This window comes from Dicentrarchus labrax, unplaced genomic scaffold (assembly GCF_905237075.1).
Source record: "Dicentrarchus labrax unplaced genomic scaffold, dlabrax2021, whole genome shotgun sequence".
NCBI classification, from domain to species: domain Eukaryota; kingdom Metazoa; phylum Chordata; class Actinopteri; family Moronidae; genus Dicentrarchus; species Dicentrarchus labrax.
Window position 1 is genome coordinate 11,203,477 of NW_026136722.1, and position 13,990 is coordinate 11,217,466.

Consider the following 13,990-nt stretch of genomic DNA (forward strand, 5'->3'; position numbering starts at 1 on the left):
GGTCCTGAGAAACTAAAAAAAGAGGGGAAGAGATACAGTATGGAGAAAAGGAGGAGCTGAGTGATGTAAAGAGAGAGAGGAGAATTCTTTTCTTATATCTGGAGTGACAAATAAATCTCAGTAGCGAAATGAGCAGAAAAAATACTTGAGAAATGTAATGAGAAATGTCAGTTGTCTATGTGATGCAACGGCGTGAAGAGGAGAGTTTTTGAAAGGGATGGAAATAAAAGGAGAGATTTGCCATCCATGAAATGAAATGAATGTATGTCGTCTGCAAGTTAAGGCTAAGATGTGCTTCGTACAGGAAAGGAATGAAGTTAATCTCTCGTTTATCTCTCATAGATAGTGGACTGACCTCCCATGATGCCTTTTTGTGTGTCTGTGTGAGTGTGTATGCGTGCGTGCAGGTCAGGCTGGTGTCATCAGAACCAAGGAGGAAATCTAGAAGGATTTTAGAGTTTTGGTTATAGTTCAAAGAGAGATAGAAAGAGAAGGGCAGAGGAGGCGATTAGAGATCGAGAAGGAAAAGGGAGGGATATCAACATCAAACATGACCACTACACAAGGTGCTGGGTTAGGAGGGGGTATGGGGGGAGGAAGGGAGACAAGGGAGGAGGAGAAGGGAGGAAGGGGCGAGCTGTGGTTGTTATGGTCATTGTGGTCTTTACCTTTTTGATCCACTTCTATTCAAGCATCGGAAAAAGGAGAAAGAAGGAGATAGAAAGATAAAAGAGAAGGACAGTAAGGAAGAGAGAGATAGGGAAAGTAAAGAGAACGAAAGAAAAACAGGTGCAGGAAAAAAGAGAAAATTGAGATTAAATAAAACGCTGTCCTTTCTCTCTCTCTTTTTTAAAGCAAGTTATCTGGCTGTGTTATGGTTGGCTACTCAGAGAAAAGATGGCTCAAATGGAAAATGAGGAGGGGAAAATGGCCTGACCTGGGTTTAAATCCATTTCCATTTCATTTCATCTTTATCAATAATCCCCCAACAACACAATCCACCCCCAACCACACACTCTCGACCCCACCTCCACCCTCTTATTGCCACATCCCTCCCTCTCTTCCCCCCACTCTTCCTTATGGCCATAGCACAGCTCCAGGAACCTGTAAAAGAGGGAAACTGAGGGAGAGCATCTTTGAGCTGTAGTCATCTTCACCTGTGGAAGTAAACAAAGAGTGGGAAAGGTAGAGAAAGAGAATGGAGGGATGATAAATGGAAAGGTGGCGATGAGGACGTCTCTATCGGTGGCAAGTTGTCGTTGCAGGGATCATTGAATCCCTCTCTCCTCTCCCTCCAAGTACAGTCTGCAGTCTGTGTTGACATTAGAGCGGTCCCTTGATCTAAAGAAAGCGGTGCTTTTGGCTTTGCTCAATTTACAGAGTCAGGATGCTTGCTATAGAAGCCAGCAAAAACACTCAACCCATCGACCATCCAATCAATGGCGAGCTGCCGGCTTGCCTGGCCGAGGCTGGCTCATCAAAGAAAAAGAGAACAAACAACAAGGGAAAGGGAGGGCTTGACAGAGTGGAACGCCTCAGAAACACAGAGAGAAACCAAGAAACATGGAGGGGGGGTAGAGACAAAAGAGAAATGTCTACAGCGGGCTCATCACACACGAATCAATAGGTTGGTGTGTTGAGTCACACCAAAGTCTCAGCTGACATGAACAGGTAAGGCGTGGTTCCCCCGACATCCGTGACGCTGTTTGGTACCTGCTTGTTCGGCCGTGTCTGGGGATGTCCGTAAGCAGCTGGAGACTCGAGAAGAAGCTTGCAAGGATCTCAGCTCCGCCTTTCACATTACAGCGCTGGCACATGCCTTTCTACTGCGTTTGCTGTGGCTAAAGTGGTCTGCGTGTGGATCGTCATGTCTCTCGGGAAGAAACATGTCAAAAGGCACATGGCTGGTGGTTTCCCGCTGTGAGCGTGATTGTCGTGTATGTGTTGCAGGAAATCTGATGTCCCCAGAGATCTTTGTGAAATTGTCATGACACCTCGCAGGGTTGCCAATAAAAAAAGGAAAAAGAGAGAGAGAGAGAGAGAGAGAGAGAGAGAGAGAGCTACAGTGAGAGAGATGTAAAGAGACAAGGAGTGAGTAAAATAAAAATGAAAAAGGGAGCGTTAGCAGTAGCCTGATCTGTGTGGGGGATGGCCTTGCATCTTGGCAGCATTACAACAGAGGCAGCATCAGTATCAGCAGCAACACTGATCATTTATCATCTCATGCTGAGATCAAACTGGACAAACATCCTCCATAAAGACCTGGGGAATGGTAGCCTTTTTCAGCCTACAGGGGTAAACATAGCAAAGCTATGAATACGAGTCCTGTGAAGCTGGGGCAGGGGGCAAGAAAGCATTACATCCCCACCACCAAGTGCGACTGCAATCATTATCTCCAAGGTTAGGGGAGGGAGAGACCGACCAGAGAACATTGAGAGCTTTCATCCTCACTGAAACAACTGCAGGGGGGGTGCATGGGGACACCAGAATTCAGCAGAGCTCGAAAATATGAAGTCAGGCATACTGACAGCAGAGCTTGTCCACTTTGTGTGACGTTACAGTCCTCAAAAGATGGTTTACTAAATGGGAAGGGAAATGATTTGACTAAGATTGGTTTGATAGTGACATGTAGAGAGACAGAAAGAGAAAGAAAACTTCTTCAATGCTGCTGAAAGGGAGAAGAAGAATAGGGTAGGTGGAAGACTTCTGTTGACTCCGTTTCTTTTGCTCTTGGTTGTCCTGAAAAATAGACACTAAGCACAAACACACACAATATCATCACACATACCTAAGGACACACATACACACACAAACACAGAGAAAAGAGACAGAAACTCATCAAACTGTCCTCACAGTGAGCAGGAGGTTAGTTTAAGGCCACCTTGGTTGTTTGTCTGATTCATTCAGCATTTCTCTTTCAGGGCCCTTTTGAGAAATAAGCCACTGCCCTCTCTCCCCTTAATCACTCTGCTCAGCGCTCTCTACAACCCTATCAATTACTCCCACACTAATGAGTACAGCTAGACACACACACACACACACACACACACACACACACACACACACACACACACACACACACACACACACACACTCACACTCACACTGTTGGAGTACTGCAGGACAACTTCGCCTCCTCTGTCTCTTTCACAGTGCTGAGAGATAGTGTGTCCTCTCCAGCTTCTTCTGTCCTGTCCCCCTCTCTGTTTTCTCCTTCTCTCACTTAACATTTTTCACGGTAAAGAGTCATCCTTTTCCATTGCCCGAGCAAAGCCTCCTGCTTCTCATTCACCAAACATTTATGAGCCTCACGTCTAATAGCGGTCCAATACATATTAATAGAATTTCATTTTCAGCTACATCAAAGTGTTTCCTCACCTCCCCTGAAAACTTGTCATATTACAACACCATTATTCCTTCTACTGACAAACTCATCCCAACAAGTCAACTATCATTTCCAGTGGCTTTGTGTCCAAAAAGCAATATCTCATAATGAACAGGCAGTGCTGAATACATTTGTGGGGAAGAATCAATTTTATAAAGTGAAACAGTGGCAGAGCCACAAAATAACAATGTGTAAATGGAGAATACAGAGTTACCCAAGAAGCACTGCAAAATCTCTACTGAGTAGGCGCTTTTAAACCTGGTTCTCTAGCTACCTGCAGTGTGCATATTAACAAGATAAACCACAGCTGATGAAGCAGAGGCACAACAGTAAGTTTAATGGCTCTGGCATGGCTACCATGGATGGCCCAAACGGAGAGAATTACGAGTCAATAATGATGTAGCACTGTGTCCTGGAGGGGGAGGGGGGACAGGTATAGTTCTCTCGCAGGGTAGATTTACTTTGACTCAGTGTACATCTGTGTTAAGACTGCAGTGTAGGGTTTCCACTGCAGTAAATACACACTGCAGCTGTGTGCATGGATCTGTGATGTCTTAATGCAATCCAGCAGTCTACAGCAGGCTGTGACAGTGCAAAATGAGAGTTCAGTTGAGCCGTTTTGTCTTGCTCTGTTCCGGTTGGCAAAAACAATGCTATGTGGCGGGGAGGCCTCGCAGGGCTTTTTGGCTCGATGAGATATGATTTGACTTGTTGGTGGATGTTGTATTTTTGCCAAGGCAATCCCACGCGCAACACACACACACACACACACACGTTCTGAACCCTTGTTTGAGCACAGCCGACAGAGGTGTGTGTGTCAGCTCGGCTGTGGCTGTCACCTCGCAGTTTCAGGTGACTGGTAACATGGCGCCTGTGTGACACACACACAGAGGACCCTGTCAGACGCAAACATCACACTCAGCCATCAACATGGCTGCACACCATCTCAGCTGCTACGACACACAACCTTTACATATCATCTCTCTATTGTTAACCTTTTCGTCAAGACAACCAACAGAAAACATGCGTCAGCCTTGGATTATGCCAGAGTGCCCAGCGTTCCCAGCCAGACGTGAACGTTGGGGCATTACCAGAGCGATTAGCAGCAGCAAATTCAATTAATCTTGACAAATCTCTGCTGAGGCAGAACTGAAGAGAGCGACGCGCCCCCTCTCCTGGTAATTAAAAGTGGCCGAGTTGAGCGGCGGGTGGTGTGACGATGACTAGGTTTTGGGATGAACAGTTCCAGCTCTAAGTCTGAATGTGTCAGGTCGTATTTACTTTGTCAGATGAACACGTACAGCAGCCCTCAGTATGAGTTGTGTTCATATGTGTGTGTTTTTGCGTGGGTGTGTGAGTGTAGCGTGGTTGTATGTCTCCAGCGGAAGAGAGTGGCAGAGGACAGGGGTAATTGGCTCTTCTTTGTCACCTCAGACAGGCGGGGTTTTTCATCATAGAGGGATCAGCTTCCAATTTTCTAAGCCGCGCCATACTTCAGACGCAATCAACAAAGTTTTTTTCCCAAACACGGGGAGAAAAATGCAAGTCAGCAGCTATTTAATCATCCCTTTGATTGCTTTGAGGGGAGAGAGCACGCTCCCTTGTGCAGTCAGAGGGAAAAAGACAAGGTTAGAATGCATGAGGAGAAGGAGGTAGGTATAACGGAGCAATGCTACCATGACCCTTTATGGACAAAACAATACAGAACACCAAGCTACAGCACAAAACTACCAGAGGACTAACAAACAAAGTCACGCGACTGGAGAGGGTCAATTTGACCGCAGCTAACATCAACTGAAAGACAGGTGAACAGAGGGCAGAGGAGACTCGAGAGGAACACTTGTTGCCACTTGGAAGGATGTGAAGAAAAGATTCACACCAGAGAATAATCCCCAGTGGCAAGAAAGCCAGCTAACCTCTTCTTATCTGTGACTGTGGCTGCAACCTGACTCAACAAAGTCTCTCAAAAGGTAAACTGAGGGCATAGAAGCACTGAGCAGACCAAGGGCAAAAACTGAAAGAGGTGCTTGGAAGTCCCTGAGTTTCTCTGAGGCTCTCCACCAGGGCTGGATGGTTGGATTCCGAATATTTGTCCCACCTGTAAAAGAAAAAAACAACAGAGACAGCGGAAGAGACAGATAATAATGATAAGATATCATGGCAGATTGATGGACAGAGAGTATAAATAGAAGAAGAATGAGAAAAATGTGTGGATAGATGAAGATTAAAGACCTTTGAGAGTAGACGGGAGGTGAAAGAGAGAAAAGCAGAATATAGAAAGAGGGTTCAGAGACATGAAAAGAGGTATTGACTGTGAGAGATCATAAGCAAAGGGAGGATGAGTGAGAGACCTCAGAGAGAAGAGATGAGACAAAAGAAGAAGAAGAAGAAGAAGAAGAAGAAGAAGCAAAAGAGGTTAGCAGCTTGGCGTCGACTCGAACCCGTGGCTCACCACAGCTATGCCTGATGAAAAAGCAGAGATAATCACCCCACATCCCCACCCTGATCAATCAAAAAGCCCCTTCACCCCAAGAATACCCATGTATCCCAATTCCCCACCACCCCAACACCCTCAATTGTCATTCCACCCCTTCCTGCACCCCAATTCTGCTTCTGACCGGTGGAGGGGAGCGCCACTGCCCCTCCCCTCCAGCCAGGTGTTCCTGCAGAGTGAGGGGATCAATGCTGAGAGCAATACATGAGAGGGAGGAGGGGAGCGGAGATTTTCACATGAACGAGGATCAACACAACACCATATAATCCTTTCTGTGTCTGCTCCTTTGGCTGTGTTTGTGTGCTCTTGTTTGTGTGTGCATGCTTGCTCAGAGGAGGAAGAGTCAGAGGGAGAGAGAAAGAGAGCAACTGTGTGTCCCCCTTTTGCAAGTGTGAGGTAGACTTTTGTGTGTATGTTTGTGTGCAGGCATGTGTGTATGTCACACCTGCCATGGAGCTTTGAGCAGTGCCGTGAGGAAGTCAGCCGTTACCATGGGGACATTAAAATGTGTGGCGCTCCAGGTCATGTGGACTAAAATAAGCCCTTTGCTGTTTGTGTTAACATTGCTATTGTGAGGTGCAGCATACACACAACGCCCCCTGACTCCCAATCTCACTGCGCCCAATTTTAATTTTTATTGGAAATCAGAGGGACAGCAAAGGTGTTTGGCAGCAGATAAAGGCAGTGGTATGCCCCTGGGTCAATCAGTGTGTGAGTGTGGGGCGTGGTGTGTGTTACAATACTGTGATCGCCAATAAGGGCTGACCCCACGTTTGTGGTGGGTGTGTGTGAAGTGCTTATCGGACCCTGTATTTGTGGAGCACCTTCCCCCATGTGAAAATCCCTCTCACTGGTGCGTCGCTCTGTCGATGAAGAAAAAAGGTTTAGCGCGTCTGTGTGACTGTGTGCATGTGTGTGTCTGTGCAGTGGAAGTGTACGAGAGAGAGAGAGAGAGAGAGAGAGAGAGAGAGAGAGAGAGAGAAAGCAGGTGAATAGAACTGTCTCGTTTGTTTTGCTTGTGGTGAAAAAAGCCAGAGAGAGCAAGTGTGCACGTGTGAATGTGAGAATGTCATTTGTCAAGGGTTTTTTGGGGATTGAAGAGGGGATAGGAAGTTCGGGTGGGGGGTAAAGGGAGGGATGGGAGGGGCGGTGAATGGGGTGAGGAGGGTGGGGAGGTGGGAGGGGGTGACAAGGTCTCAGTACTCACTGTAGGGGACGCACTCGTACTGGATCTCCAGGTACTTGTAGGTCCCTGGGCAGGGGTCTGGGAACACGTCTGACCCTGCTACCACCACACACTGGGTTCGATTATTACACCTGCGAGAGGAGACAGACAGGGGACGGAAGGGAGAAAACAGAGAGACGGGAGAAAGTAAGTGATAAAAAAATGACGAGTGCCATTGTAAGAAAGACAAAGAGTGCAAAAAAAAAAACATCTTCAGGCTCTAAAAGACGGAAAGAACGGTAGGGAAGAGAGTAATTTCACACTAGACTAGATCATGTGACAGCTGCACTCGAGGGGAGGTGGGAAACAGAGAGGGAGTAAGGGAGGAGGAAAAGGAGTGGGGCGAAGGATAGAGAGAAAGGGAGGGAGGGAAGAGGCAGAGAGAGGGCGAGTGACGTAAGAGGCTCCTCTCCTGGGGGATTGTGAGTGGGAGCAATTAGAGGTGAGAGAACAGGGAAGGACGAGGGGGGCTAAGGCAAATACTCTACACCACACGCACAGGAAAAACATTCATATGCACATAATACCTACATCTAAACTGCATCGCTGCATGTCTTCTCACGTTTGCAAACCCCCAGAAAGACACGCACACGCAGTAGAAAAGATACACATCCACACACACGTATTTTCATTCTCATCACATAATCCTTCTCTATCCAGCTTTTAGTGTTTCTCCCCTGTGCTGTCTCTTACTCCCGTCATATCTCAAATCTATGCTGAACTCACTCTATCATCCCATCATTTCTAGCTGTCTCTCTCCTTCCTTTACCACCTCAATTCTCTCCTCCACCCCCTGCCACTTCCCTCCCTCCTTTGCTCTCTCTCCCCAAGCTAGCACCCTGTGCCTCCATTACATGTGTGATGGATAGCTAGGAGAGGGCTTCCATTGATCTGAGCTCAGAGGAAGCAGATGCTGAGCGCAAACACAGAGAGCAGCTGTAGGAAGCCCTACAAACACTCTTGTAACAATCCAAAACATACGCATTCACATACACACACTCGTGCATGTATGCACAACTAAACACACACACACTACCATACACATGCACATCTCTCCAAGATGCAGTGGTGCTCTGCACAGAATAAGGATGCTGACTTCAGTATTTCACACAAGATATCAACACCTCAGGAGGAAAAGCAGGAAATTCTGGACGAATTATGTTGTGAAATGATATCTTGTTTCCTCAGCCAATAATGGGCTCTGACTCTGTACAAACACATACACAAGACCAAAACAGATCAATGGTTACCTCTGTGACATTATCTTGAAGGCGTCAGGCAGGTAGCACTGCACATTCTCCATTTGGAAGGGGTCTGCGTCACAGATCTTGTCATCGGTCCGGCCATAGTTGGCCGTCTCAATCATGATGACATCACTTCCAGGGCAGCGCAACTCGATCGGGTAGCCTTCACACGCCAGCTCTCGACGCATCAAGCCGAAGGGCATCATTGACCGGCTCAGAGCTGGAGTGGAAAGAGAGAGAGAGAGAGAGGCAAAGTTATTGACAATTCAATGAACCTTAATACTTTTAGGAGGCACTTTATTATTTGACCACATTGTAAATATGATGTGTAGTATTTGACAAGAGCAGGACGAATGAAAATGGTTTCTATTGTCCTCATGTTAAACACAAATAAGCTATTATTGACTCTCCTTAATTGAGCAGTAATATTGCAGTACCGTTGATGCATAGTCTGGCAATCCAGTTTTCACATTGGAACATCACAGATCACATATTGGCATGGAGGATTTGCAGCCATACCAGCTTCTCCAATAAGATATTGCACCACTTGTGAAACAAACTGTGAGAGTTTCAAATGTTAACAAACTCCTACACACAGCCAGGCAGCAGCTTATCACAAGAACTGTGTGTCCTTTCTAGCATCCTTCAGTCTATTCCACCTCAACAAGGTGTCAGAGCAGCACCTTAGGATTCTCTCTGAATTAGAGGGAAGTAATGTGGAACAAGCAAAAAAAAGGATTAGTGTCTGTGTGTACCTTCACCTCTTGTGTGTACACCATTTGCACATCCACTGCTGCTAATCAGATGTCTGAGAGGCATGTCAATGTACTGCTGTGGCCAGCAGCAGGTCTCTGTGTGGAAAAGGGTCAGCAGGGACCATGGGGTACTCAGGGTTAATCGTTGAGCCAGACTGAGAGGCATGAAAGAGGGCTGCAAAGAGGTACTGTGAGAGACACTTGCAGTCTCTTCAGCTCTCTCCATAACTGCCTACTTTTCCAAATGCCTCCACATTCAGCCTCACACACAAAAAAATAACAAAATGGCTGCCGGCTTCCTTTACAGCCCAGGTAGAGGCAGGGGCACAGAAACAGAATAGAAGTAGAGGCAGAGTGAGTGATCGTGCAGTGGAATTTGCTGCATTGAAGGACAGTTCCTCTGTACTGTGAGAGCTGCTGTCCGTGGTCCTGAACTCACAAGACTTGGGAAAATAACATCTGAAATGTTGGAGCTGCATCAGAGAACTGGTAGGTGCTGTCCGCTGTCCTGAAGGAGCAGCGGGCTTTGAGTGAGCTCTCCTTGGCATTGTCAAATCTAAAAAGAGCAGTGCTAGTGCCACTTAAGCAGGCTAGAATTTGGAAGTTCTTTATAAACTGAAGCTCTCACTGCACAGCATTTCTCCCTGCCAGACGGGCTCAGCGGCAGATGAGGACACTAAGTCAGCCCCTCTTCCCCACTACTGTTTGTGCTGAAACCCACAGAGCGGGGCTGTTTTCCCTTCCTGACACTGAGCTAGCACTGCTTAGGTTTCAGTTGTTGTCCATTCAGGAGGAGTGCCCATCTGGGTCAATGTCAATGTCAGTCATCCCAGACATGCTCTGCAGCGGTGCGCTACATGATTCACTGCCATCGGACTTGCTCATATTTCTAAATGCCACCCATTTATGCAGTGGGGACTTGAGTTCAGTTGTGTAACTAACGCCATTAAGTCTGAATGACTAGCACAGACAGACTTCAAATCTTTTATGCCTTGCCAGCATGCAGTGCCAGTGCCAAATCACAAAGGCCTAGATGCAAAAGCGCATACTAATTAAAGCACACGGAGATGCAAACAGCAGGCGAGGCCAGTCAAACAAATCCACACAACAAATGCAAAAACCCACACAAGCAAATTAGCACAAAAGCGGGCATACTGGGCAGAGGAATGTGCCCGTTCACTGTAGATGTACACACATACTTGCATGCATGCATACACTTATACAGACACACAGTGCCCTGGTGTCACAGAGGGATTACAATGCACAGTGTCAGTGTGTGGCCATGTACTCTGAAATACCCTGTGGTGTAAGTACACAGCAGCATACAGCTGGCCAGCGATTAGAACCATACAGTGAGCCAAGAAGAGAGTAAAACTGAAGGGGGCCACCAGGAGTGATCACACTCAGTCCACTTACACTCTGGACCAACACTACGGGAACAATAGCCCCAACCAGAGGGGGCAGACCACATGTTAAACATACTTTACATACCAAACCCATTTTATATGGTAAATAGTTCTGGCTTTTCAGGGCCACCTTCAGTCATTCCACTGAGCGCTAATATAAACTGTTACAGAGGAAGGGCTCAGCTTTTCAATAGAACAACGAAAGGAGCACTTGATTTAATTTTGTAGCTTTTGTTTTGAACTAGGTTGTTTATGTTAAAGGACCAGTGTGTAGGATTTAGTGGTATCTAGCATTGAAGTTCCAGATTGCAACAAACTGAACACCGTGTGTATCTGTATTTGATGATCTGGAAATGAGAACAGGCTGTGAAGTGTGTAGGAGAAATTATAGTGGCTGCGAAACTTATTCTAAAATAAGGAAAACACAACAATTCCTATACTTGATTACACATTAATGAAAACATACCTATTATATTCCAATTCTCACAATGGAACCTCCTAAATATTACATACATACTTTTACTATTGATAATTTCTGCTTGTTACCATCATTGTGTAGTTAGTGTGTAGTTACGTGTAGTTAAACTGAGAAAACAAAAAAAAGAAATAATTCACCAGTCCAATTTTACACATTAAGTGATGTATGGACACAAATCCCTTTTCTTTTTCAGGTATTTCTTTTTCTGGTCCGGCTGTTACAGTATATATTTAGCCATAATTGAGCACAGCCATTATTGAACCAGTACACTTCAATGGTGGCAGCAACCATGATAACTAGCCTATTTCTGGCACCACTAAAAATCTCTACTTCCGCCATATTGTATCGTATTTCACACCTACATATTTCACACCTACGCACACACTATTTGACAAGCTCCAGGTTGAGGTGGATTTCACCATGTAAATACAGCAGGATGTACCTTACATACTGATTTACGCAGAGATTTTTGAATGGCATATTCACAAACAAGTGGGGAACTTAACTTCAGGGATTCAGTGTCTGTGTGTGTGTGTGTGTGTGTGACAGTGTGTGTGTGTGTGTGTGTGTGTGTGTGTGTGTGTGTGTGTGTGTGTGTGTGTGTACTTGGTTGTGTGTCAGCCAGATGGCCTGAGGCCTAGCTGGAGCTGTGGCTGGCTATGAGCTGAGCTGAGATGAGCAGAGGATAAGCTTGGACTGGCCATGGGCTACGATTGTCCTTCACTCTGCAGGAATCCATTAAGGTTTCAGGGTCTCTTCAGCCAACACACACAGAGACGCACACACATACACACGTGGCCATTTAGTTGTGCCTGTCAGTCTCATAATAGCTGGATGACAAAGTGTCTTTCTCAGCAGCAGCCATATGTATAGGTGGATCTAATCCCTCACAGTGAGACTATGACTCATCTCCCGTGGTATATAAAACTGTGTTAATATCTGTCATCTGCAAGAAATGGTTACCAATTGTCACACATACTGATAATCATATGAGCCAATTCGATAATTATACGAGCTGTTTTGCATGGATGTGGTGGTGTGCAAGACACAGAGATCTCAAAGACACACACACACACACACACCCACACACCCACACACACACACACACACACACACACACACACACACACACACACAGACAGGGGCCTGGTGTCACTCCAGGGCAGCTGGTGTGAGTGGCTGAAGCGGTTGGCTTCATAATAGAAGCTTCATACAAATTAAGAGCAAGAGAGAGAACTGATTGGATTTGACTCATTATCCTCACACAGTAATTAAAGCCTGAGGGTGGATAGATGCTTGGACCCTCAGACAAGAACATAATTTTACAGAAGCTATGCTAGTCTTTGCACACATTCATTCTTTCTCTACCATCACGGGTCTCTACATAAACATCTCAAACACACACACAAACATATATATATCCACAGAAATGTTTGAAAAGATCCAACATCATTTGGAGAAAAACAGACATGACCTGCAATCAAGAGTCATGACCAACACTTGAGAAATTCTGGGTTTTTTTATATGAAGAGTGATACAGAGAGACTACATTTAGAATTCTGAAAAGTTCACAGTACGAATAGACAAAGATTTCTCTTCACTGAAACATTACCAAAAACTTTCCATCATCATTGATGTGCTTTCAAACATAAAAGCACTTTGATTTCACCGTCTCTGACAATTTCACCTTGGACTGTGTTATCACAGACGCTCCATGGTGTGTTTTCTCAGAAATAATTGAGTGAGAAGGTTTGGCCTTGCAGGTAGCTAGAGACTGTGATAGCGACTTTGCAATTGAGTCACAATAGGAGATTATACTTGTGGAGCTCTGTGGCCCTAAGGCTGAGTTGTTAGCTGGATGGCTGACTGTCTTTCGGGGGTCGAAATGTGATCAGCCCCTTTTAGCCCCTCTGTCTGTTCCAGCAGTCATCTCCTAATGCTGCTCATTAGCATAGCACTGAAGCATAGTGCCAGGGAACACTTTCGGCAAGCAGTATTGGAAGTTGAGACACTGGGCATGCAGCGGATGAAGTGGAATTCTTGTTATGTCACCGTCTTTAAAATAAACTTTAAGTGGCATTAAGGCTAATAGGTGAGTATGCTCTTTTTGCCCAGAGATTGCTGTGGAATATTAAATGTATACTGCATACATCTACATATGCCCTCAAATTTAGCTCTGGTCCCTCATGATTTTCAGGTTAGTTCCTTAGTAAAGCTGGCGAAGAAGAACAAGTAATTTTACAGTCATTGGACAGAACTAAGAGGTCTCAGTGATGGGAATCCCTCTCGCAGAGAATCATCCAGACCAATTTCTCCAGTACTTTATCAGCTTAGCGCTGTATCTTAGCGACTCACTTAGCACTGTGAGTTAACGTAATGACTCGCTGGAGCATGGCCTGTCACCACAGACAAGCTGAGCCGATGCGGCCAGAACTGTCACATCCAGGCAGACTTCAAGCTGAGGAGTTGTGACAAAGTGACATCCGGAGACAAACCTAAAGGCCTAACATGAGGGTGCAAGGGGTGGGGGATGCTTGTGGGACAGTGGTTGTGTGTGTCAGTGTGTGCATGGATGGGAGGGGGTAACACAGGCCTCAAAGCTAGGATGCTATCTCAATCTCCTCTGACTCCTCCGCCTGTCTCCTAAAGGCGAAGGAGACAGAGGAGATGAGATGAGGAGCGACTGTATGGGGAGTCACCAGTCGTGCTATGAGGTCAGAGCACAAAGCAGCGCCAAAATGACACACATCCACTGTGATGGAGCAGAGTCAAGCTAACACACAGGGAGGAGGAAATGGAGTGGCAGAGCAAATTGGACAGGGTAACTATATAAAAAGACAGCAACCATCAAACTAGATGCTGGTGGAATTTGAACATGACGACTGGTCTTTCTGGCGGCACAAGGTCACTGAGGCAGACAGACTTGTGGGTGAAAGGATCTCCTATTGTTCTGATCTGCACAGACCGCCTCTCTCCTCAGCAGCCCAGTCCTCGAACTGAACT

At 46.0% G+C, this 13,990-nt stretch overlaps 1 protein-coding gene across 5 annotated transcripts in view; it reads right to left on the reverse strand.

The window, feature by feature from the left end:
* adgrl1a (adhesion G protein-coupled receptor L1a) overlaps nt 1-13,990 on the reverse strand; it is an 89,859-nt gene that overhangs the window by 28,665 nt on the left and 47,204 nt on the right. For 4 of the 5 annotated variants that reach the window (XM_051389263.1, XM_051389262.1, XM_051389259.1 and 1 more), the window contains 2 exons: nt 8,355-8,568; nt 7,087-7,196 (listed from right to left, as the gene is read on the reverse strand). In XM_051389263.1, the coding sequence (XP_051245223.1) occupies nt 7,087-7,196; nt 8,355-8,568 (324 nt within the window). Of the gene's footprint in view, nt 1-668; nt 999-7,086; nt 7,197-8,354; nt 8,569-13,990 lie in introns of those variants that run through there. The other variant, XM_051389264.1, reaches the window with a different exon arrangement.